At 35.8% G+C, this 26,992-nt stretch overlaps 2 protein-coding genes across 2 annotated transcripts; both read left to right on the forward strand.

The window, feature by feature from the left end:
* Positions 1–10,079: 10,079 nt before the first annotated feature.
* LOC119254285 (olfactory receptor 4C46-like) lies at positions 10,080–14,064 on the forward strand. Its single transcript, XM_037521402.1, has 2 exons — positions 10,080–10,110; positions 13,109–14,064. Exons 1-2 carry the CDS (start codon positions 10,080–10,082, stop codon positions 14,062–14,064), a joined length of 987 nt encoding a protein of 328 aa, XP_037377299.1.
* A 9,077-nt stretch (positions 14,065–23,141) lies between these two features.
* Positions 23,142–24,083, forward strand: LOC119254286 (olfactory receptor 4C46-like). Its single transcript, XM_037521403.1, has one exon. The coding sequence runs from the start codon at positions 23,154–23,156 to the stop codon at positions 24,081–24,083; it is 930 nt and encodes a 309-aa protein (XP_037377300.1). The 5' UTR covers positions 23,142–23,153.
* The last annotated feature ends 2,909 nt before the right edge of the window (positions 24,084–26,992 follow it).

The following is a 26,992-nucleotide window of genomic DNA, read 5'->3' on the forward strand; positions in this document are numbered from 1 at the left end:
ATAATAATAATAATTAATAAATAAATCTAAATATATTGAGAGATTATTGGGTGGTTTAAGGTCCATCATATTGTTTAATACATATAATAATACTTACATTGATGTATTATTACCTCTACTATGGAGATAAAAATGCAGATCCTTTTCATTAACACCCAACTCAAGTAGCCAGTAAGCAACAGGAGTAGGAAATTGGATATTTTTAAACATAGTGCTTGTTTCTAGTTTTGAAAGTTTAATAATGCTGAGTAAATGAAATTTCTAGCACTTCAGCAAAGGAGATCAAAACCTAATATCTACTGGATGCTCACATCAATATCATGGCCAGTATTGACTAAACTTTACTCAATCTGACCTATGTCAGGTCACAGAAGAAGCTAAGTGGTCATATTTTTGCCTGATTTCTGAACAAAACATAATAGCAAATCTCAGAGATAAATATTGGTTTTGTTTTAACACCCTCAAATCTTTATTACTCCTGGTCATGTAACTTACCTGCTATAAAAATATTAATGTTGATAAAGTTCAATTTATTATTTTCTTTTCAAAAACACATTTGGTACCATATTTTAAAATTCCTTTACAAATGTAAAACAAGAAAAATCTTTAATTTTATATAAATATTGAATTTCATATAAATATGTCTCCCAGAGCACATTTCTCAGCAGTCTCTGCTTCATTATAGCTACAAAGCAATATCCTGTGCCACAAAATCTATTTTATGCAATTACTTTATTTTCAGAAAAATGGAGTGAAAAGAACAGAGATTTCCATTTATTCATTGTCACCACACAGGGACATCCTGTCCCTCCAGAGTATGATATTAATTAAATGAGTCTACATTGATGCATCATTATTAACAAAAATCTATATGTTCACTCTTGGTGTGGAACAGCCCAGATTTTGCCATGTAGAACAACATCCACAATGTAGTAACATACAGGAAATTTTCACTGTCCTAAAAAAAACCACTTTGATCCCCCTACTCATTGCTAACTCCACCTGTGCCTAGCTGTTGGAGTCCACTGAGTCTTTGCTGTCTCCAATACTTCGATTTATCCAGAGATCATATAATTCATATCACAGATAAGGTAGCATGTGCAATTTGACTTCTTAATTCTGTAATACGCATTTAAGTTTTAGTATATGATTTTGTGAGTTGTGAGAACACATAGTATTTGTTTTTTATATATTTTTTTAATTGTAGTGAGAAATATCTCAGAGTCTGAATCCAATTACCCTCAATTTACTCATAAAATACCAAATCATATTTGGTGGGTAAAAACATTTTTTAAACAGTTCCATAAAATTATAAGAAATTTTAATAAATCTTTTTTTAAGATTTATTTATTATGCATACAAGAAGTGGGGTACAGGACAGGGGTGTGGGGGGTGAGAGTCTCCACCAGAGACAGAGTGGGGAGCAGAACAGGTGGAATGACTGAAATACACTGCTGAGGGGAGCAGCGGGCAAGACAGGAGAGGTCTTTTGAGCCTAGCGGATCACCTCCCTGGCCAGTGATTGAACTTGTGCTGCAGCCACTGCGGATTACTTCATAGTGCTGAAGCTTAGCCCCTTGTGCCAGCAGGAAGGCCCCAATGTTATTAAATCTTAATCAAATGTGGAGTTGCAATAAGTTTGATTCACTATCTGAAATATATATTCTCTGTCATCACTAGCTATCATTTATTTCAAAATAATGTCAGGAGCATTGACCTGCTTTCAAACAGATGCTATCCTAAATATTTCTTTATTACACAACTGATTCCTGTTGACACTAGAGATGCATCTGCTAATATTTTATCAGAGATTTAAAATTATCAATACAAAAGTATAATTTTAGATTTCAACTTCCTCATTAACACAGAAAGTGAGATACTATATAATTTGAACCATAAGAAAAATTTTGATACCATCCTCATAAAATATTGTCTTTACAATTCACAGATCTATATAGCACCTTATTTTCTTTGGTAAATGATTTTTCTCCAGTAATTGATTTTTTTTTTCACACTCCTAATCCCATAGATACTATTTAAGTACTCCATAAAATCAATTTCCAATTAATTGTGGTATGCAAGCTTTAAAGTCTGATTAGTAATTACTTAGAAATTTAGTCCTATTTCTCTCACTTTTTCCATTCAGGATAGATATTGGAGTAGCGAAACTAAGCATGCTTTCCTGCCTTCATCATTCACATCTACCCTTTTTATTTGACTAGGGTTTGAATACAGTATGTGTCTTCAATAGTTAATGTGTTTCCTCTCAAAAATAACATTTGACACCAAAAGTTTCCTCATGGTGTTTGTGTTTCTCAGAGTGTAGATTAAGAGATTGAAAAAAGGAACAAAGATGGTGTAAAATAATGCAAACATTTTGTCCTCAGGGAAAGTAGTAGGAGGTCTGAGGTAGATGAAGATCACAGGAGCAAAAAATAAGATGACCACAGTGATATGAGACTAACAGGTGGAGAGGGCTTTGTGTCTTCCCTCAGTAGACTGATTTCATAGAGTGAATAGTATAATGCCATAAGAAAGAAATAAACCAAGAAAGGAAACTTAGTAGATGGTAACTGAAAAGATAATCATGTGGATACCAGTGATGTAAATATCAGTATAGACAAATAGACAAATTTAAGGAAAAATCACATATCACAAAAATAGTGATCAATATCATTAGGAAAATCTGAGATGAAATAGGACAAAGAGTAAATGAAAGTAAAGAAAACAGGGCCTGCCTGGGCTCAGGGGTCAAAGACAGTGTTATCCAGCTATCACCAGCCACTGCAGTACAAGTTCGATCCCCAGCTGGCCAGGGAGCAACCCACATGGCGCAGCAGACCTCTACTGTCTTATCCACTGGTCCCCTCAGCAGTGTGTATAGGTGTATTTCAGTAGCCTCTTTTGCTCCCCGTTCTCTCTGGTCAATCTTCTCACACACCCCCCACACCCCTCGGGCCTATACCCCAGGTCTTATATGCACAAATAAATAAATCTTTAAAAAAAAGAAAGTAAGAAACATTAACTCCAAAGGGCACCTGCACCCCTATGTTTATAGCAGCACTATTTACAATAGCTAAGCTATGGAAACAACCCAAATGCCCAAAAAAGGATGACTGGATCAAGAAGATGTGGTACATATACACAATGGAATATTACTCAGCAATAAAAAAGATAAACACATGCAGTTTGCAGCAACATGGATGGAGCTAGAAGGGATCATGCTCAGTGAAATAAGTCAGAAAGAAGAAGAAAAATACCGGATGGTCTTGCTCATAGCAGGAATTTAGAAAACCTAAATAAGGGACCAGGAAAAAGACTAAGTAATATAAAGTAAAAATCAAAATTAACAAGCAACTATAAACCAGAGACATACTACGGGGGGGAGGGAAAGGGAGAGGAAGGACTAGGATCAAAATAAGAGGGGGGTGCAATTGTATGCGGAATATAACCAAAATGAAAATGCATACATTGTGCAAAAATGAAAAATGTTGTAAGAATTATATAAAATAAAATATTAATTAAAAAAGAAAGTAAGCTGGGGTCTCCCCTGGTGGCGCAGCGGTTGAGCGCTGGGCTGCGAAGCTGCCCTCAGCCTCTGCAGCACCATTTCGATCCCAGGCCACCAGCGAGGGTCCCACATGGCGTGCAGACCTCTCCTGCCACCCACTGCTTCCCTCAGCAGTGTATTTCGTCAGTCTGGCTGTTCTGTTCCCCGCTCTGGCTCGGTGAATTCTCTCACCCTCCCTCGCTTCTGACTGCACCCAGTGCTTGTATAAATAAATAAATAAATAAATAAATTTTTAAAAAAAGAAAGAAAGTAAACAATAAATAACAAAGCATGGTTTATAAATATTTTAACACTAAATGACTGAATTGACACCAACACAGTACATATGGTGGCTAAGCTGAGTATAGAGATATATAACATAGGTCAGTCAACAACAATCTTTTTTTTTAAAGATGCATACAAGAGCTGGGATACAGACCAGAGATGCGGGGGGTGAGAGGATTCACCAGAGACAGAGTGGGGAACAGAACAGGCAGATTGACTGAAATATACTGCTGAGGGGAGCAGCGGGCAGGACAGGAGAGGTCTACTGTGCCATGTGGGTCACCTCCCTGGCCTGGGATCAAACACATGCTGCAGTGGCTGTAGATAGTTCCATAGGTTGTGTCTCAAACCCTTGTGTCACCAGCAAGGCCCTACTCTCCACAGTTGTAATGGTGCTTAGTATTTCACACTGACCAGACCGTAAGTCCCAGAGATAACTAACAGGGACACAAGTGTTATGTTTACTTTTGCACTCCTCAGATGAATGTGCAGAACAGCAATTTGGAGTACAGCACTTTAAAGTGGCTGCCATTAATTTGTACTCTCATAGCTCTAGCTCTCAATCCTCACGGGTTTCCAGAAAATGTTTAACATTGATAAGAAAACAGACATGAACAAACAAGGGAGCTACATCACCTTGCTATTCACATGACATTCAGATGTCTTACAGAGAAATGAGGCTCCATGTATTCAGTTTCCAAGTGTAGGAATACAATTCCCCACTCAGAAATGGATTTTCATTCTTGTCTCTCCAGAATACCTGCTTCTAAGACAAAGCCTTTCCATCAAAAGAGATAATTAATTCCTGGGAGGAGAAGAAACATCTTTCCTTAAGAAAGAGCTTCTAAGGGAATCTCTTTAAATATCCATGCAGTGTAAGCTGGATTTACTTTGGCTGATAACATTTTGAAGAGCAAGATTCCTCCTGAGTTAAATGACACATGTGAATGTGTTTGCTGCACATTTTCTGCTTCTTGACTGTGGGACCAGAGCCACCTGCAGCAGTTCTCCAGTGCTTCCAATAAATCCCTTCTAAATTCAAACCCTACATTTTTTCAGGAAATGTTCTGAGGCTTTAGTCTAGAAGGGAAGTTTTGATTACACACAGACTTTCATAACAACTATTGATTTGATTGTGAATTATTAAAATAATCTCATTCCAAGTGTGATCTTTCTTTCACATTGCATCTACTAACCAAAGGGCAGTTTGAAGTTGAGATTATTTCTGAACAGCTCCAAATGTCATTAAGTTCATTTAAGACCAAAAGGTAAGTGATTCAATAATGTTGATGCTTATTAAATATTTTTATTTTCCAGTTAGTGTATGCTTGTAAGCTTGTATGAAGCCTATATGCTTCAAATGCTATGATAGAAGAGTCCATCCTCACCCCAATTCATCAAAAGATAGTTGGTAAGTATAATTAAAATTTGACAGATGAAAACTTGGAAGTCATACAGATTAAGTAAATTTTGATTCCAGTTTTGATACCAGACACCCAAGAGACCTCCTAAAGTAATTGATTCATCATGAATATTGAATTGAAATTTACATACAATTACCACATAGAAAATGCATGTATATGAATGTTATATGACAAATCATCAGTCATTTTGTGAGAGCACAAACAGAAAGAGCACTTACTCTCTAACAAGTGTCTGTGTGATCTTTGTAATAATAATATCGTACATGATTCTTTCTGAAATTACTGATTTGTTAACTTTTTCTAAGTATTATTACTCAAAATGTCAATTCTTTCTCTCTCCTAGGTACACACACACTCAAAAAAAATACAGGTGAAAATCCATATATGTTTACATAGCCATGGTGGATATATTCATATATGTTTTCTTATCAATTCTCATAAAATCTCTGAGGTAGGTATTAATTTTGCATTATAGATGAGGGGTAAAAAGATGTTATATGTTATGAAATGTATCCCCAGATGAAAAGAAGATACAAGCAGAAAAGTAGAGTTTTAATTTGGTCTTTTTGATTTTCAAACCAAAGCACTTTACCACTGAGATAGTAACCTTCAAAATGTTGCAGAAGAGACAGGAATCCATGCTTTAGAGGGGGATTGGAGTAAGGAGACTGGTCAGAGGGAGAAGTCTAGATAAAAGGAACTTTCAGTAAATGCCATCTCATAATTAACTTGATTTTTGGGAGTTCAAACTTGTCCGTAAGCATGTGTGTGTGTGTGTGTGTGGCATGTGTGTGTGTGTGTGTGTGTGTGTGTGTGTGTGGTGTTTGCTTTTGGGGGCATGTTCTTCTGCTATGAAATTATTTAATGTACATTTGCTTCTGAAGTAGTTAAAAGGGGTTGTAATATTATGGTTCTGTAAAAAGGAGATTTCTTATTCAATATTGTTCATTATAGCAATTTGGGACATATAGTGAATTCTGAGGAAAGAAAGTTTAAAAAGTATTTTCTGACCTAATTCCAGTTCTGCCATTAGTCAGCTGCTTGATCTTGACCAGGATCTTTAACTTCTCTGTTTTCTATTTCATAATATAGAAGTATATAAATAAGAATGGTTGTCATATCAAAAAGTTGTGGTAAAAGAACAGATGTCTGCAAAAACACTTAGAATACACTCCTTATGTTTTAAGTAATGTAATTCTCTGAGTATTACTATCAACACATGTCTGAAATCGTTTTCACATATGCAAAATGGAAAAGTGATACCAGCCACAGTGATTTCTACAGAATCATATGTGACATTCATTTGCCTTTATGCCTTGCACACAACAATTAATCATTTAAACATATATAATATATAATGATGAATCATAACATTATGAACTGTGCAGTAACTATGAAGTCTGGGTGATATTGATGTGCCAATGTAAGTTCATCATTGGCAACTCATGGGCCACTCTCTGGGGTTGGAGATGGCCAATGGCTACAGGATGTGCTTGTGTGAAAACAGCTGTTACATGCACAATCTCTTTGCTTTCCTCTGTCTTTCAGGTGAAGCTGAAATTGCTCAAAAAAAGTAAATTCTTACAAAAGAAAACACATTACTAGAACTGAGAGTCCATTGGATTTCCTTCTATCCCTAATAGCTACTTGGAGATAAATGCTAAATTTGGGGGATTTCAGACATCACTCATTTTGTTATAAATTCATGACTATGAATGTCATAAAGGCATATTCTAGATATTAGCTATAAATCTTTACAAATAAAGAGATATTATATAAATAGAGGAGATACTATGTTTGAATTATTTTAATATATTTAATTTTAAGAAAATTATGTGTGGCTTTATGCTATGACCCCATATTTAAGTGAAAGATGTCTCTCCCCAACAGCTCTTCACCTGCCTGTGTGTCTATAAGGCATCTGTCTTTCCTTTTTTTTGACATTTTCCTTCATAAGTTTTTTTCTGTACTAATGAAAAATAAAAACATTTCTTTCCTCTTTCAAAAATTATGAGAAAAATTTTCTGGTACAATAATCTTGTGGTCATATTCAGCACATTCTTTTTCAACATCTAGACTAAAGATGGTTTTGTGATTTTTTTAAAGCTGTATATAATGCCTCCAGAATGATTATGATATTTTAATTATCTTCCTTTACATAAAATCATATTCTCTAATGTCCTTAGTGTTGTGGTATTTGTCATTTAACTTAGAAGACTTAAGTGTTTAAATCTTCTTAAGCATGCACAAAAGTCCTATCATAAGTTTCTTCTGCTTTTCCCCAGAAAGTATTTCATAAAAATTTCTTCCTCTTTATACCTACAAGATGATTTGCTTTATGTACTGTACCATGATATGTATTTTTAACTAATAAACTTTATTAAAGTTATTATTTTTTTTTTTTTTTTAGTGGCCGGGCATCGAACAGTCACTGCAGAGGCTGTGGGCAACCTCACAACCCAGTGCTCAACTGCTGCACCACCATGGGAGGCCCTAAAGTTATTTTAATAATAACTAGTTCACCTGGTTTATTAAGCTAACAAACTTAATTTGTTTTAGGTATACAGAAAAATTGAATGGCAAGCACCAAGAAAACCTTGCATCTGCTTGCCCCAGGCAGGGACAACTTCTCCCTCTAGAGAGAGATGTTTGTTCCCAAAATAATGACTCTACATTGACACATTATTTACAAAAACCCGTGTTTACATTTGAGTTCACACTTGGTGCTGTCCAATCTATGGGTTTTGATTTGTGTAATGACAATATCCAGCACTTTAATAATATAAAGAATAGTTTCACTAACTCAAAAAAATTCTCAAAACTTCATTATTTTTCCCATCTGCCCTCTCCCCTGTGACTGAGACCACCACCACCCTCCACAGCCCCCGCACCCTGCACCGTGGGCAGACACCCATCATTTCACTGTCTCTGTATCTTGCCTTTTCTAGAGGCTCATAAAAGTGAAACCACAGAGTATTTGCTTTCAGGTGACTTCCTTCACCTTGTAATATGCATTTAAGTCCTGCCTGTGTTGACTTGTTACTTCATTGCTTTTCAGCCCTGAATAATATTCCACTCTCAGGATGTACCACTGTTAATTCACTTCTTAAAGGGCATCTTTGCTGTCACCCATATTTGGCAATTCTGAATAAAGCTGCTATACACATTCCTGCTCAGTCTAAATGCATTTCTTTTGTTTGTTTATTTCTTAGTGTTTAGACCACATACTTTTCCATTTTTTTCTTTTTGAAAATTTTTCCTTTGTAGTAGGATGTGTCGTTGGAACCAATGACTACTAATTTATTTATCAATTTTAGGCAAATATGAGTGGGTCAACACTTCATTTTGTTATATAGCTCCTTAAGTTTTATGGAAAATGCTACTAAATTCTGACCAGTAAGTGCAATGATAATCACTTTGTTTTCAGATTTTTGAGTTATAGATTTTCACTCTCTTCTCTAGTTATTGTTTATTTCAAGGAGAAGTTAGAAACATTGAACCTCTTTAAAACAGATTCATTCTAAATTTACTTTTTCTAAATAACTGTTTTCTGAATGACACTAAGGGATTTATATGTGAATAGCCTACGAAAAATTTAATTAGTTTAATATTTGATTTCAATTTTCCCACTATACCAAATATATGAAATTATGTAGTTTAGATCTTAAGTCAAAAGTTTATTACAATTATCAACAAAATTGCCTTTTTAGTAATTAATATGGTACCGTCTTATTTTCATTGATCCAACATTATACATATATTTATCATGTTCCACGAAACCATTTTTCCCCAATTAAATTTGTCAGGTAGATTGTGTAGTCTTATTTCCCACATTCATGACTTTTAAGATAGAATATGTAATATAAAATCTAAGAAAATCACCAGACTTTTCACTTACATCTACCCTTTAGTCATTGAGTTTGTTCAGATTGATCATGTATTTCTTTTGAAGTCAATGTTTGACGTGAATGTTTCCTCATAGTGTTTTTCATCTCTGTGTTTCTCAGGGTGTAGATTGAGTATTGAACATAGAAGCAACAACAGTGTAAAATAGTGCAAGTATTTTGTCTTCAGGGAAAGTAGTAAGAGGTCTAAAGTTAGATGAAGATCACAGGAGGAAAAAATAAGATGACCACAGCCATATGAGACCAACAGGAGAGAGAAACTTGCATCTTCCCTCAACGGACTGATTCCTTAGGGTAAATAATATAATGCCTTAAGAAAGATGTGAACACACAAAGGAAACTAAAGACATGATATCTGAAAAAATAATCATGAGGATACTAGTGATGTAGGTATCTTACTGGCAACATTTAACCAAAGATAAATATCATAAAAAGAGTGATCAATATCATGAAATAGGACAAAGCACAGATGAAGTAAGGAAACCAGTAAATGGCACAGCTCAATTGATAGTTTCACCAACACTAAATGACTGACTTGACACCAGCACACTAAATATGGTGGCTAAACTTAATATACAGAAATATAACAAAGGTCAGTCAACAACAGATCAGTAATAGACTCTTCACATCGGGTTATAAAACTGTAGCTATGTGGGGAGTGGTGGGGCGGGAGTGATGGAGGGAAGGGGCCCGATGGATTATGGTGAAGAATTGTGGGGCCATGGGTGGGCAGGGCATCAAAGTTTACATTTGTAGGTTTCAACCTATAAACCCTGAAGCAGATAAAAGATGGAAACCTACATTACCTTAGTAAACATAATTTGGGGAAAGAAAAGCAACAACAATACAAAGTAACAAAGTTGTGGAAAGCCTGGAACTCTCTTCTTGTGTTGTAGATTACTCTCCACATTTGTAATGTCGCCTAGTATGTCACACTCACCAGACTGTGAGTCCTAGAGATAACTAACAGGGACACTAGTTTTCTGCTCACTTCTGCACTACTCAGACAAATGTGCAAAACCATGCTTTGGAGCAAATTACTTTAAAGTGGCTGCCATTAAGTTTATACTCACATAGCTCTAGTTCTCAAGCAGCCATGAGTAAGAAAACAGGCATGAACAAACTAGGGAGCTATATCAGAGGCTCCCACACTGAAATTATGTCACCTTGCTATTCTCATGACATTCAGATGCCTTAGAAACCTGGGTTGGGTTCACATAGAGAAATGATGCTCCATGTGTTCAGGTTCCAAGTGTAGGGAATACAAGTCCCCACTCAAAAAATGGGTGTTTCTCAAACCTGTCTCTCCAGAATACCTGCTTCTAAGACAAAGCCTTTCCCATCAAAGGAGATAATTAATTCCTGAGAGAAGAAGCATCTCTCTTTAAGAAAGAGCTTCTAGGAGAATTTCTTTAAATACCCATGCAATGCAAGCTGGATTTACTTTTGCTGATCACATTTTGAAGAACATTATTATCCTGAGTTAAATGACACACGTGAATGTGTTTGATCCACATTTTCTGCTTCTTGGCTGTGGGACCCGAGCCACCAGCAGCAGTTCTCCAGTGCTTCCAATAAATCACTTCTAAATTCAAATCCTTCATTTTCTCAAGAAATATTTGGGATTTTAGTCAAGAAGGGAAGCTTGATTACAAACAGATTTTCATAACAACTATTTATTTGATTTTGACTTATTAGAACAATTTCATTCAAAATGTGGTATTTCTTTCACGTTGGAACTACTAACTAAAGGTCAGTTTAAAGTTGGAATTATTTCTGAAGATTCCCAAATGTCTTCAAGTTCATCTAAGACTAAAAGGTAAGTGATTCAATAGTTTTGATGCTTCTTAAATATTTTTATTTTCCAATTAGCGATTATATGCCTGTTTGCTTCAGTTGCTATCATAGATTTCATCCTCACCGCTATTCATCAAAAGATAGTTGGTAATTGTAATTAAAATTTGACAGATGAAAACTACAAGCCATGGAGATAAAGTAAATTTTGGTTTAAGTTTTCTGACACTAGACACTCCAAGATAGCTCCTATAGTAATTGATTCATCATAAATATTAAATTAAAATTTATATACAATTCCCATATAGAAATTGCATATGTATGAATGTTACATACAAATCATTAGTCATTTAGTGAAAGCACAAAGAGAAAGAGCACTTACACTGAGAGTCTGTGTGCGCTTTGTAATAATAATATTGGATGATTCCTTCAGACCTGACTCATTTGTTAACTTTTTCTAAGTGTTATTACTCAGAATGTCAATTCTTTCTCTCTCCTAGGTGCACACACACACAAAAAAAATGAAAATCCATATGTGTTTACATAGCCATGGTGGATATATTCATATAGGTTTCCTTATCAATTCTCATAAAAGCTGTGAGGTAGGTATTAATTTTGCATTATAGATGAGGATTGAAAACATGCTATGTATTATGAAATGTATCCGCAGATGAAAAGAAGATGCAAGTAGAAAAAGAGTTTTAATTTGGTCTTTTTGATTTTCAAACCAAAGCACTTGACCACTGAGATAATCACCTTCAAAATGTTGCAGAAGAAATAGTAATCCATGCTTTGGAGGGGGATTGGCATAGGGAGACTGATAAGAGGGTGAAGAACTTTCATTGAATGCCATCCCATATTTGACTTGATTCTTGGGAGTTCAAACTTGTCTCTGTGTGTGTGTGTGTGTGTGTGGTGTGTGTGTTTGCTTTTTGGACATGTTTTTCTGCTATGAAATTATTTAATGTATTTTGCTTCTGAAGTAGTTATAAAGTGGTTTTAATTATCATGGTCATGTAAAAAGGAGATTTCCTGTTCGATATTATTAGTTATAGCAATTAGGGGCATAGAGATGAATTCTGAGGAAATAAATTTTTAAAAGCATTTTCTGACCTAATACTGGTTCTGCCATTAGTCAGCTGCTTGATCTTAAACGGGATCTTTAACTCCTCTGTGCTTCTAGTTCATATTATATAAAATAATTGTATAAATAATAATGGTCAGCATGTCAAAAACTTGTAGTAAATCAACAGGTGTGTGCAAAAACATTTGGAATATACTCTTTATGGTTTAAGTAATGTAATTCTGAATATTACTATAAACACGAATCTGAGATTGTTTTCATACCTGCATAATGGATAAATTATACCAGCCACAGTGATTTCAATCAGTCTTGAACAGTATCATACATGAGAAGCATTTGCTTCTATGCCTTGTGCACATAACAATCAATCATTTAAATATACATGTATTTAATATAAAATTATTGGAATTAATCAAATGCATTATCAATTTTTTACAGATGATCCATATTATTTTATCATATTTCCATTACCAATGCCCTGTTTTTCTTTATATCAACTATTACGAGTAACTTCCTGCCAAGGGTTTCTGTCTCTGCCTTCCTGATTTTAAATCCACTTCACTCAAGATTACACACAGACCTTTACTGGAGTTACATCCATGGTTTCCCCTTCCTTAAATTTATCTTTATACTTCCTCCCATATTCTCAATTTCTAAACCATGGTTTACCATTTCCTAAGAATAAAAGGGAAGTTTATTAACTTTGTATTGATAGATTTCATATTCCTTTCGGGACTTAGCTGCCACTATGCATATCATCCATTTGTTTCATGCCAGGCTGTTATCTTAGATGAAAACAGGGCACACATATGGCATCCTGCCTCATGTCTATAATCCTACCAAATGTTCATCATGTCTATACTCTTATGAAATACTTTACATGGGAGCCAATTTGAGTTATCCTCAAAAACTAGGAGAAACATTTTTTTTAATTATCAAGAAAATGCCCACAATCTAAATATCATAAAAGTCAAATTTCAATAGGATCCAAGCATTTAACGTTATTAGAATGAGTAAGTTTAACAGAATCAATGTTTCAATAATAACAAGTGATTTTTTTAATCAGATAAAGTAATAAGCAACAGAATGTATGTGGAGACTAGAAGCAATGTGACAGAATTTGTTCTACTGGGGCTCTCAGAGGATCCAAAGATGCAGAAAATCATATTTGTTGTGTTTTTCCTCATCTATGTCATCGCAGTGGTAGGAAACTTGCTCATCTTGGTCACCATCATTGCCAGCTCATTGTCTGCATCCCCCATGTACTTTTTCTTGGCCTATCTATCATTTATTGATGCCTGCTATGCCTCTGTCAATACTCCTAGACTGATTGTAGATTCACTCCGTGAAAAGAAGACAATCCGGTTCAATGGATGCATGACCCAAGTCTTTGGGGAACATTTCTTTGGTGGTGCTGAGGTCATCTTGCTCACTGTGATGGCCTATGACCGCTATGTGGCCATCTGCAAGCCCTTGCACTATGCAACCATCATGAGTCGACGGATATGTGACCTCCTCATGGGAGTGGTGTGGGTGGGAGGTTTACTTCATGGAGGCATACAGATCCTCTTCATTTTCTGGCTGCCCTTCTGTGGTCCCAATGTCATAGATCACTTTATGTGTGATCTGAATCCTTTGCTCAATCTGGCCTGCATGGACACCAGCACCCTAGGACTCTTTGTTGCCGCGAACAGTGGGTTCATTTGTGTGTTGAACTTCCTCCTCTTGATGGTCTCGTATGTGGTTATTTTGTGCTCCCTAAAGAACCAGACAGCAGAGGCAAGGCAGAAAGCCCTCTCCACCTGCGTCTCTCACATCACAGTGGTCGTCATGTTCTTTGTGCCCTGCATAATTGTGTACCTGAGACCTGCAGTGACATTACCCATTGATAAAGCAGTTGCTGTGTTCTACACTATGGTCACTCCCATGTTAAATCCCTTAATCTATACCTTGAGAAATGCCCAGATGAAAAATGCCATTAGAAAATTGTGTAGTAGGAAAACATTTCCAGAAGACAAATAAATGTGCCTGGAGACTGAAATTAATTCAACTGAGGAAAGGCTGAAGAGGACATTTTGGGTGACCTTATCAAAATATTTATGGGATGAAAAAATAACACTAACTGCTTTCATGATAGATTCTGCACCTAATGGAAGAGAAACAGGTACAACAAAATGAGAAAACCTAAACCAGTATCACACTTTGAATATTCAGAATATCCTAACAAAATTGGGGCTTCCTTTTACCTTCTGTATCTGTGTATTATGCATAGATTCTTCTACCCAAAGTAGATATGAAACATTTTATTATGAACATAATGATCCCCAAAAGAGGTGAAGAAATCAGCAGGGTGAACAGACATGAACTGAAACAGGAGCATCCTCAGTAAAGGAAGACCAAACAAAGTCAGGGGTTTTCAAGGGTACTCCACAGCTGATCTATGCAATATGGCTGAGCCTATTGCTCTATTAATTCAATAATGATTTACTGAACCCCTGCTGAGTGTCAGAAATTTGTGGAACACTGAATTGTAAAAACCTCAGAAGCAAAATATAAAATTGGATCAAAAAATTCATAGAAGGGCCTCCCTGGTGGCTCAGCGTTTGAGCACTGGGTTGCGAAGCTGCCCGCAGCCTCTGCAGCACCAGTTCGATCCCCGGCGGCCAGGCAAGGGCCCCACATGGCGCGCAGACCTCTCCTGCCACCCGCTGCTCCCCTCAGCAGTGTACTTCGGTCCTTCTGCCTGTTCTGCTCCCCGCTCTGGCTCTGGTGGATTCTCTCACCCTCCCGTGCTTCTGACTGTACCCAGTGCTTGTATAAATAAATAAATAATTCTTAAAAAAAAAAAAAAAAACATAGAAGACCAAGCTGTATTTTGAGAATAGGTGAATGTTGCACAAGTAGGAAATCCAGAGCAGTGTAAATTATTGTCATGATTCAGTTGTCAAAGAGGGAGGTTGAAACTAGTGGTGCCAGTGAAGATGCAGATCACAGTGATGCTGCTGCATCCAGCTAAAGTCCCCTTTCCAGACTATTGAACCCTGCAAGGTCCCCCCTGCCTGGAGGACAGGAGACCTCATTCATGGGCATCATATACCCAATATCCAGTCACCCTGCTCAAAAATGACTGGATGTGGGCAGAAACAGAGGTGTGGGGAATGGGAACCAAGACACAGGGCTCAGATTTGTTGTGTGGTATGTGTAAGATATCAGGTAAATACATCATTAGAATATTAATATCTAGTTGATGAAAATCCAAGAAAAAGACATTATATGGAGAAGAGTGATAAATATGAAGGGCATGGAAGATTTTTCAGATAGTGAAAACACCGCACAATGCCACAAATCCTTATAATGTACAATGTACAATCAAGGAGTAAACTACGCAGTAACTATGAAGTAGATGATAATGATGTGCCAATGTAGGTTCATCACTGGCAACTCATGGGTCACTCTCTGGGGTTGGAAATGGACAGTGGCTGCAGGATGTGCTTGTGTGAAAGCAGCTGTTACCTGTGCAATCTCTTTGCCATCCTCTGTCTTTCATGTGTAGCTAAAATTGCTCAAAAAAAGTAAATTCTTACAAAAGAAACACTTTACTAGAACTAAGAGTCCATTGGATTTTCATTTATCCCTAATAGTTACATGGAGATAAATGATAAATTTGGGGGATTTCAGACATCACTCATTTGTTATCAATGCAGGACTATGAATGCCATAAAGGCACATTCTCAATATGAATTATACATCTTTACAAATAAAGAGATGTTATATAGAGAAGGCGCTATGTTTGAATTATTTTAATATATTTATTTTCAAGAAAATTTTGTGTGGCTTTATGTTATGACCCCATCTTTAAGTGAAAGAGGTTTCTCCCAAGCAGCATTCCACCTGCCTGTGTCTATGCAGGCATCTGTCTTTCCTTTTTTGACATTTTTCTTAATAAGTTTTCTGTATACTAATGAAAAATAAAAATATTTCTTTCCTCTTTCTGAAAGAATGAAATAAAAATTTCTGATACAATAATCCTGTGGTCATATTCAGCACATTACTTTTCAACCTCTAGACTGAAGATGGTATGGTGATTTTTTAAAGCTATTTATATCCAGTGAAAATGTATTTTTGTATTAGTAACTGCCATTATTAGCTTTGCTCTCCTATAGCAGCAGCGATTCTGATTAATTTTATATTGTGCATTTTATTTTCTGCTTTCACCTTTATAAAATGCCTCAGAATTATTGTGACTTTCATTGTATTTACGTATTCTAAAACTCATTCCATATTTTAAATATCGTCCTTTACTTGAAATTATTTTCTCAAATGTCTTTTGTGTTGTGGTATTTATCATTTAACGTAGAAGACTTGAGTTTAAATCTTCAAGCATGCACAAAAGTGCTATCATCATTTTCTTCTGTTTTTCCCCCAGAAAGTATTTCTCAAAATTCTCTTCCTCTTTATACCTACAAGATGATTATTTGCTTTATGTATTGTACCACAATATGTATTTTTAACTAATAAACCTTATAAATTTAATTACTTTAATAATAAGTAGTTTAGCTGGTTTATTAAAGTAATAAACTTTATTAGTTTTAGGTATACAGAAAAACTGAGTGCAAAGTTCCAAGAAAACCTTGCATCTGCTTGCCTCGGGAAGGGACAAACTCCCCCTCCAGAGAGATAGTCTACATAAATCTGAAAATATTTGTGTTTAAAAATACACAGTAATTTTCATTTTTAAAAAAGATTTATTTTATACTTTTTTTTAAACATTTGTTCCCAAAATAATGAATCTACATTGACAAGTGTAGTGGGCAGGATAAGGACGGAGCAGGTTTTCTATATCCCAGAAGACAAGGAGGTTGAAGGAGGAAGCCTGGAGCTCTCAGTGGCTTTTGCAGGCTTTTATCGAGCTGTTACATGTAGTGCAACAACCAGGTACACAGCAGGCAGGGGTGGTACAAAGGGTGGGGGGGGGCAGGGAGCCAGCAGGCCTCCAAGCCCCCTCACAAGTCTTCACTCCGGATTCTCTGGCCTTTCTCCTGCCTCTTTTCTGCTTCTGCTTCTCTTGGGGACTAACTCAGTACTGCTGTCATGGCCCACAGAAGTAAAAACAGAACTTACAACAAAGTAACAAATACAGGTGCCCACCATCAGGCAGGACAATCCTAATGGTGGGAGGGCAGTAAAATCTGAAAATCATTTACCCTGTAACACCTTACTTATAAATTTTGTGTTTACATTTGATTTCACACTTCCTGTTGTCCATCTATCAGTTTTGACTTGTATAATGGCAATATACAATACTTCAGCAATATGAAGAATAGTTTCAGTCCCTCAAAAAATTCTCAGAGCTTCAGTATTTTTCCCATCTGCCCTCCCACCTATGACTGCCCCCACCACCATCCTCCACAACTCCAACACCCAGCACCATGGGAAGGCAGTCATCATTTCACTGTCTCTGTATCTTGTCTATTCCAGAGGCTCATGTAGGCAAAACCATACGGTAGTTGCTTTCAGATGGACTCCTTTACCTTGTAATATGGATTTAATTTTTTGCCTTTGTTTCATGACTTGTTACTTCATTTCTTCTTAGCACTGAGTAATACTTTATTGTTAGGATGTGCAACAGTTAATTAATTCACTTATTGAAGGACATCTTGGCTGTCACCCAGGTTTTGCAATTCTGAATAAAGCTGCTATACACATGCCTACTCAGTCAAAATGCATTTTTTGTTTCTTTCTTTGATTTTAGACCATATAATATTTTTTTTTTTTTTTTTTTTTTGGAAAAATTTCTCTTTGTAGTAGGAATGGTCTTTCTGGAACCAATGACTATTTATTTATTGATTGATTTTAGGCAAATATGAGAGAGTCAACACTTCATTTTGTTATATAGTTTCTTAATGTTATGGCAAATGCTACTAAAGTCTGACCAGCAGGTACAAAACCAATCACTTTGTTTTCAGTTTTTTTGAGTTGCAGATTCTCACTCTCTTCTCTAGTTATTGTTTTATCAAAGAGAAATTAGAAACATTTAACCTCTTTAAAACAGCTATGGAAACAACCCAAATGCCCCCAAATAGATGACTGTATCAAGAAGATGTGGCACATATACACAATGGAATATTACTCAGCAATCAAAAGATAAACTCATGCAATTTGCAGCAACACAGATGGAGCTAGAAGGGATCATGCTCAGCAAAATAAACCAGAAAGAAAAAGAAAAATACCAGATGGTCTCACTCATAGAAGGAATTTAGAAAACCTAAATAAGGAACCAGGAAAAATACTAATTATAATAAAGTAAAAATCAAAATAAACGAGAGACACACTATGGGAGCAGGTAGGGAGTAAGATCAAAACAAGGGGGGGGGTGGGAATTGTATGGGAACTATAACCAAGATGAAAATGCATACATTGTTCAAAAATGAAAAAGATGTAAAAATATATAAAATTAAAAAAATTAAATATAATACAATAAATTAAAAAACAGATTCACTCTATATATTTTTTATTAGCTGATTTCTGAATGACACTAGGGGATTTATGTGTGAACAGACTATTATAAATTTAATGACTTTATTACTTGATTTCAAATTTCCCACTATACAGAATGCTTGACATTAAGTAGTTTAGACCTTAAGTCAAAAATTTAATACAATTATCAACAAAATTGCCTTTTTAGTAAACAATATGGCATTTTCTTATCTTCATATCCAATATTACACACACACACACACACACACACACACATATATTTATCATGTTCGACAAAACTAATTTTGTTTCAATTTATTTTGTCAGGTAAAATGTGTATTCTTATTTCACACATTTATGATTTTTTTAATTTTTTATTTATGTATACAAGAACTGGGGTACAGGCTAGAGTTGTGGGGGGTGAAAGGATTCACCAGAGACAGAGTGGGAAGCAGAACAGGCAGACTGACTGAAATATACTGCTGAGAGGAGCAGTTGGGGAGACAGGAGAGGCCTGCTGCACCATGTGGGTCATCTCCCTGGCTGGGGATCGCATTTGTGTTGCAGTAGCTGCGGAAAGCATCTTAACCCCTTGTGACTCTGAGGAGGCCCCCACATTTATGATTTTTAAAATATAATATTGAATGTAAAATCTAAAAAAATCACCACACTTTTTCACTTACCTCTACCCTTTTTAGTCATTGAGTTTCTTCAGATTTATTGTGTATTTCTTTGGAAATTAATGATTGACATCAAATTTCCTCGTGGTGTTTTTCATCTCTGCATTTCTCAAGGTGTAGATTAAAGGATTGAACATAGGAACGTCAGTGGTGTAAAATAGTGCAAATATTTTACCCTCAGGGAAAGTAGTAGGAGGTTTAAGGTAGATGAAGATAACAGGAGGAAAGGATAAGATGTCCACAGTGATATGAGACCAACAAGGGAGAGAGGCTTGCGTCTTCCCTCAGCAGACTAATTCTTTAGGGTAAATAATATAATGTCATAAGAAAGACATGAACACACAATGGTAACTAAAGACAAGATATCTAAAAAGATAATCATGAGGATACGAGTGATGCAGATATCGTTCGGCAACACTTAAGAAAGGAAAAATATCACAAAAGTTGTGATAAATATCTTTAGGAAAATCTGGGATGACATAGGACAAAGTGTAGATGAAGTAAGGAAACCAGTAAATGACACAGCTCAATTGATAGTAGTTTTACAAACACTGAATTGACTGAATTGACACCAACACACTAAATATGGTGGCTAAACTTAATATATAGAAATGTAACAAAGGTCAGTCAACAACAAATCAGTAATAGACTCTTAATACCTGGTTATAAAACGTAGCAATGTGGGAGTGGCGGGGTGGGAGTGATGGAGGGAAGGGGCCTACTGGGATATGGTGGAGAATTGTGGGGGCACTCGTGGTGGGCAGGGCATCAAAGTTTATATTTGGAGGTTTCAACCTATAAACCCTGAAACAGATAAAAGATGGAAACCTACTTTACCTCAGGAAACATAATTTGGGTAAAGAAAAGCATCAACAATACAAAGTAACAAAGTTGTGGAAAGCCTGGAATTCTCTTCTTGCGTTGTAGATTATTCTCCATATTTGTAATGGTGCTTAGTACTTCACACTGACCACACTGTAAATCCCAGAGGTAACAAACAGGGAAAAAAGATTTTTGTTTACTTCTGCTCTCTTCAGATGAATGTGCAAAACAGCATTTTGTAGTAATGTACATTAAATTAGCTGTCGTTAATTTATACCAACATAGTTCAAGCTCTTAAACAGTCATCACAGGTTTCCAGAATAGTATTAACATTAATTAAAAAAAAATGAGCATGAAAAACAAGCGAGCTACATCAGAGTTTCCTAATCAAAATATGTCACCTTGCTTATCACTGACATTCAGGTGTCTTAGAAACCTGGTTCACAGAGAGAAATGAGGCTCCATGTGTTCAGGTTCCAAGTGTGGGGAATACAATTCCCCACTCAGAAATGGGTTTTCATACCTGTCTCTCCAGATACCTGCTTCTAAGACAAAGCCTTTCCATCAAAGGAGATAATTACTCCTGGGAGAAGCATCACTCTTTAAGAAAGAGCTTCTAGGGGAATCTCTTAAAATACCCATGCACTGCAACCCGGTTTTACTTTTGCTGATCGCATTTTGAAGAGCATTATTATCCTGAGTTAAATGACACACGTGAATGTGTTTGCTCCACATTTTCTGCTTCTTGACTGTGGGACCAGAGCCACTTGCAGCAGTTCTCCAGTGCTTCCAATAAATCACTTCTAAATTCAAATCCTACAATTTTTAGGAATGATTGGGGACTTAGTCTAGAAGGGAAGCTTTGATTACAAACAAACTTTCATAACAATTATTGATTCGATTTTGAGTTTTTAAAATATTCCAAATGTGATATTCCTTTCACATTGGATCTACTAACCAAAGGGCAGTTTAAAGTTGGGATTATTTCTGAACAGTTCCAAATGTCATTAAGTTCATTTAAGACTAAAAGGTAAGTTATTCAATAGTGTTGATGCTTCTTAAATATTTTTATTTTTCAGTTAGTGATTATATACACTATGCTTCAAATGCTATGATAGAAGAGTTCATTCTCACCCCACTTCATCAGAAGATCATTGGTAAGTATAATTAAAATTTGACAGATGAAAAATTAGAGGCCATAGGGATTAGGAAAATTTTAGTTCCAGTTCTCTGACACTGGATATCCTGGGACACCACCTGTAGTAATTGATTCATCATGAAAATTAAAACAAAATTAATATACAATTCCCACATAGAAAATGCATATATATGAATGTTACATGACAAATCACCAGTCATTTCATGAAAGCACAAACAGAAAGAGCATGTACTCTATAATAAGAGTCTGTGTGATCGTTGTAATAATAATATCGTAGATGATTCTTTCTGACCTTACTGATTTGTTAAATTTTTGTAAGTATTATTACTCAAAATGTCAATTCTTTCTCTCTTCTAGGTGCACAAACACACACACACACACAAATGAAAATCCATATGTGTTTACATAGCCATTGTGGATATATTCATAAATGTTTCTTTATCAATTCTCATAAAATCTGTGAGGTAAGTATTAATTTTGCATTATAGATGAGGGGGTAAAAGATGGTATGTGCTATGAAATGTATCCCTAGATGAAAAGAAGATGCAAGCAGAAAAATAGAGTTTTTACTTGTTTTTTTTTTTTTATTTTCAAACCAAAGCACCTGACCACTGTGATAGTGATCTTCAAAGTGTTTTAGAAGAGACAGGAACCCATGCTTTGTGGGGGATTGGACTAGGGAGATGGTTCAGAGGTAGAAGACAAGATGAAAGGAAATTTCACTGAATGCCTCTCCATATTTGACTTGATTTTTGGAAGTTCAAACTTGTCCGTGTGCATGAATGTGTTTTGTGTGGTGTGGTGTGTGTGTGTGTATTTGCTTTTTAGGCATGTTTTTCTACTATGAAATTATTTCATGTACATTTGTGTCTGTGGTAGTTATAAAATAGTTATAATTATTATGGTCATGTAAAAAAGGAGATTTCTTTTCAATATTTCCAGTTATACCAATTTGGGGCATAGAGTGAATTCTGAGGAAAGAAAGTTTAAAAAGTTTTTTGTGCTTCTATTTCATAATATATATAAAATAAGTATATAAATAAAATGGTTATCATGTCAAAATTTTGTAGCATATCAACAGGTGTCTCAAAACACTTGGTGTACACTCCTTATGTATTAAGTAATGTAATTCTGAGTATTACTATTAACACAAATCTGAGGTAGTTTTCACATATGCAAAATGGATAGGTAATGCAAACCACAGTGATTTCTATCAGTTTTGTACAGAATCATATGTGAGAAACATTTGCTTATGCCTTGACATAACAATCAATCATTTAATTATATAATATACAAAATTATTGAACTTAGTCAAATGCATTATCAATTTTTTACAGAAACTCCTATATTATTTCATCAAATTTCCATTATCAGTGCCCTGTTTTTCTTTATATCAACTATTATAACTAACTTTAACTAGGGTTTCTATCTCTGCATTCCTGAATTGAAACCTACTTCACTCAGGATTAGGCAGTGACCCCTACAGGAGATATATCCATGGTTTCCCTTCCTTAAATTTATCTTCATTCTTCCTCCCATATTCTCAATACCTAAAACATGGTTTACCATTTCCTCAGAATAAAATGTAAGTGTATTAAATTTACATTGATAGATTTCATATGTCTCCCCAGACTTCACTGCCTCTCTGTATATCATCCACTTGTTTCATGCAGGATGTTATCTCAGATGGCATCCTCCCTCATGTCTATAATCTAGTCTAACAAATGTTAGTCATGTCTATACTCTTATGAAATACTACACCTGGGAGCCAATTTGAGTTATCTTCAATAACTAGGAGAAACATTTTTTAATTATCAAAAAAAAAACCCACAATCCATATATCATAAAAGTCAAATTCCAGTAGGATACAGACATTTACCATTATTAGAATGAGTAAGTTTAACAGAATCAATGTTTCAATAATAACAAGTGGTTTCTTTTTTTCAGATAATGTAATAAGTAATCAAATATACATGGAGACTAAAAACAATGTCACAGAATTTGTTCTACTGGGGCTCTCAGAAGATCCAAAGATGCAGAAAATCATATTTGTTGTGTTTTTCCTCATCTATGTCATTGCTGTGGTAGGAAATTTGCTCATCTTGGTCACCATCATTGGCAGCTCATTGTCGGCAGCCCCCATGTACTATTTCCTGGCCTATCTCTCCTTTATTGATGCCTGCTATGCCTCTGTCAATACTCCCAAACTGATTGTAGATTCACTCCGTGAAAAGAAGACAATCCGGTTCAATGGATGCATGACACAAGTCTTTGGGGAACATTTCTTTGGTGGTGCTGAGGTCATCCTGCTCACTGTGATGGCCTATGACCGCTATGTGGCCATCTGCAAGCCCTTACACTATGCAACCATCATGAATCGACGGGTATGTGACCTCCTCATGGGAGTGGTGTGGGTGGGAGGTTTACTTCATGGAGGCATACAGATCCTCTTCATCTTCCGTCTGCCCTTCTGTGGCCCCAATGTCATAGATCACTTTATGTGTGATCTGAATCCTTTGCTCAATCTGGCCTGCATGGACACCAGCACCCTAGGACTCTTTGTTGTCGCCAACAGTGGGTTCATTTGTGTGTTGAACTTCCTCCTCTTGATGGTCTCGTATGTGGTTATTTTGCGCTCCCTAAAGAACCAGACTGCAGAGGCAAGGCAGAAAGCCCTCTCCACCTGTGTCTCCCACATCACAGTGGTCGTCATGTTCTTTGTGCCCTGCATAATTGTGTACCTGAGACCTGCAGTGACATTACCCATTGATAAAGCAGTTGCTGTGTTCTACACTATGGTCACTCCCATGTTAAATCCCTTAATCTATACCTTGAGAAATGCCCAGATGAAAAATGCCATTAGAAAATTGTGTAGTAGGAAAACATTTCCAGAAATCAAATAATTGTGCCTGGAGATTGACATTGATTCAACTGAGGAAAGGCTGAAGAGGACATTCTGGATGACCTTATCAAAATATTTATGCAATGAAAAACAAAAATCATGAACTGCTCTCATGGAGGAGAAATAGGGACAATTTAAGAAATCTTAAACCAGTATCACCCTTTGAATATTCAGAATATCCTAACATGAGGCTTACTTTTACCTTCTTATCTATGTTTATTATGCATAAACTCTTCTTCCCAAAGTAAATATGATACATGATAAAATCTGTTGGTTTTAAGTAGTAATCACTATAACAATCCAAAGATAAGCACCTTGGTTATCCATATTTTGCAAGTGAGGAACCTGACAGCAATGGGTACTCAACAAAGCAAGTATATTGACAGGCAACCAGAGGAAGACTGATTTCTCATCCATGCTTATAACAGCTTACACTGGCACACAATGATGATTGAAAAGAAGTAAGAAAATGAAGAACTTGCTATTTATTGTACAGAGATTTGATGGGCATTATTTAAAACATATATACATACACATATTGTATATACACAGATATGTGTGTATCTATGCATGTACATGTGTAATATGTATATATTTGTATATGTGCCTATATGTTAGTTCATTATAATAAATGCTAAGAATTTTTCTATTAGGAATTTTGTTCATTTTTATATATCTTAAATGACGATAATGTTGCTTGTAACATTTTGGTATCAAACAATGTTAGGCTATAATAACATTGGGTCATTGAAGATTTTGATGGTAATTAATAAGGTTAACATCATTTCCAAAACTTTTTGTACATATGTCACTATCTTAAACTGTTAACCCATTAGAAAATGTGACAACTCAAATTAATAAAAACTTTTAATATCAGGCAGGAATTTCCATTTATTCAATAGTTACCCCATCTTGTAGCATACTTGCATTCTAGCTATCAGTTGTTTATGAGGCATCATAATGTCTGGTTTATGACATTACTGAGTCATTAAGGATAAAGGAAAATGAAAGAATTGAATAAAACTTAAAAAGGGTTCCCCTGGTGGCGCAGCGGTTGAGTGCTTGGCTGTGAAGCTGCCCTCAGCCTCTGCAGCACAGGTTCGATCCCCGGCCACCAGCGAGGGTCCCACATAGCGCGCAGACCTCTCCTGTCACCAGCTGCTCCCCTCAGCAGTGTATTTCATCACTCTGCCTGTTCTGTTTCTGGCTCTGGTAAATTCGCTTACCTCCCTGCTTCTGACTGTAACCTAGTGCTTGTATAAATAAATAAATAAATCTTTAAAAAAAAAAGTACAGCTCATTTAAAAAAAAAAAAAACTTAAAAAAATAACAATGAAGGAGGATTTTTTTTCCTCCTTATCTGATTCACTCTGAAGAAATTCCTAATTAGAACTTTTATGGAACTATGATAGTTTGTTCCTATTTAAATTGAAGAGTGAAAAAGAAATTGAATGGAGAATCTCAATGAATGAGCAAATATCAACCTTAATATTCTGTGCTCTCAGCAAAAAGTTATTATCTTATAAATGCAGACACACTATGCTATATTTTTCTGTTAATCATTTTATTTCTAACGTTTTAGTGAGAAATCTTTTTTTACAATGGGCATTACACTCTACATGCAGTGCAGTTTCTGGAGAAACTGTCCATCATTATTAATCAACTTTCATTCCTATAAAGTTATCAGACACATTGGTAGTTGAACTTCAGAGCTGAATAAACATCCAGGTCCTCACTTCACTGATCTTAGGATACATTGAAAAATTCCAGAAACAGCAGTAAAAGACAACAGAGTGTTATAAATGTAAGTTTGTGAAACACAGAGAGTTAGAAAATCATCATTGAAGGACACATAAAAAAGAACTGAAGGGCAATAAAGACTCAGACAAAGACAAACTTTGAAAGCTTATTCAGGAGTGGAGAGGGAAAGGAAAAGGAGGAGATAATGAGTGGGGGGAACAGCACAAGGTTATTTGGTAATGGACTAGGGGTGCTTTGGCAATGGGAGAACTACAGCGACAACACCTAAAGGGAGAAATCATTTAGTGACCAAAGGTTAAATTAAAAGTAGACTCCCTAGCTGAAAGACATAAAAATGATCCCAAAAAGAGAAGAAATCAGAGACAGAGTGGGGAACAGAACAGGCAGACTGACGAAACATACTGCTGAGGGGAGCAGCGGGCAAGACAGGAGAGGTCTGCCGTGCCATGTGGGATTCTCGCAGGCAGGGATCGAACCCATGCTGCAGAGGCTGTGGACAGCTTCACAGTGGGGTGCTGGGAGGCCCCAGGTTTTGTTTTGTTTTTTAAAGCTATCTTTATATCCAGTGAAAATGAGTTTTTGTATTAATAACTGCTGATATTAACTTCACATTCCTAGAACAGCATCAATTCTAATGAATTTTATATTGTTCATTATATATTATTTCATCTTTATACAATGCCTGTAGAATGATTGTGACTTTCGTTGCATTTCTGTATTCTAAAACTCATTCCATATGTTAAATATCTTCCTCTACATAAAATCATTTTCACAAATGTCTTTTGTGTTGTGGTATTTATCATTTAACTTGATTTTAAATCTTTTTAAGCATGCACAAAAGTCCTATCATCAATTTCTTCTGCTTTTCCCCCAGAAAGTATTTCTCAAAAATCTCTTACTCTTTATACCTACAAGATGATTTGCTTTATGTATTTGTACCACAATATGTATTTTTTAATTTTATTATTTTTCTTTATTTTTTTTTCTTTTTTTGCATGTGATTTGGAGAAAGTTGTGAGTATGAAACAATACACATTTACAATGGGTAAATTACAATTTAGACTCTAAAGCATTTCTGCTCGTGGAGGTCTCCTTCCCTTATTTTGCTTTCCTTCCTCCTGTCTTTAGGTCTATTTTTTTTTTCTTTTC

The sequence above is a fragment of the Talpa occidentalis genome, unplaced genomic scaffold, assembly GCF_014898055.3.
Source record: "Talpa occidentalis isolate TD23 unplaced genomic scaffold, MPIMG_talOcc4v2.1 talOcc4.3, whole genome shotgun sequence".
NCBI classification, from domain to species: Eukaryota; Metazoa; Chordata; class Mammalia; order Eulipotyphla; family Talpidae; genus Talpa; species Talpa occidentalis.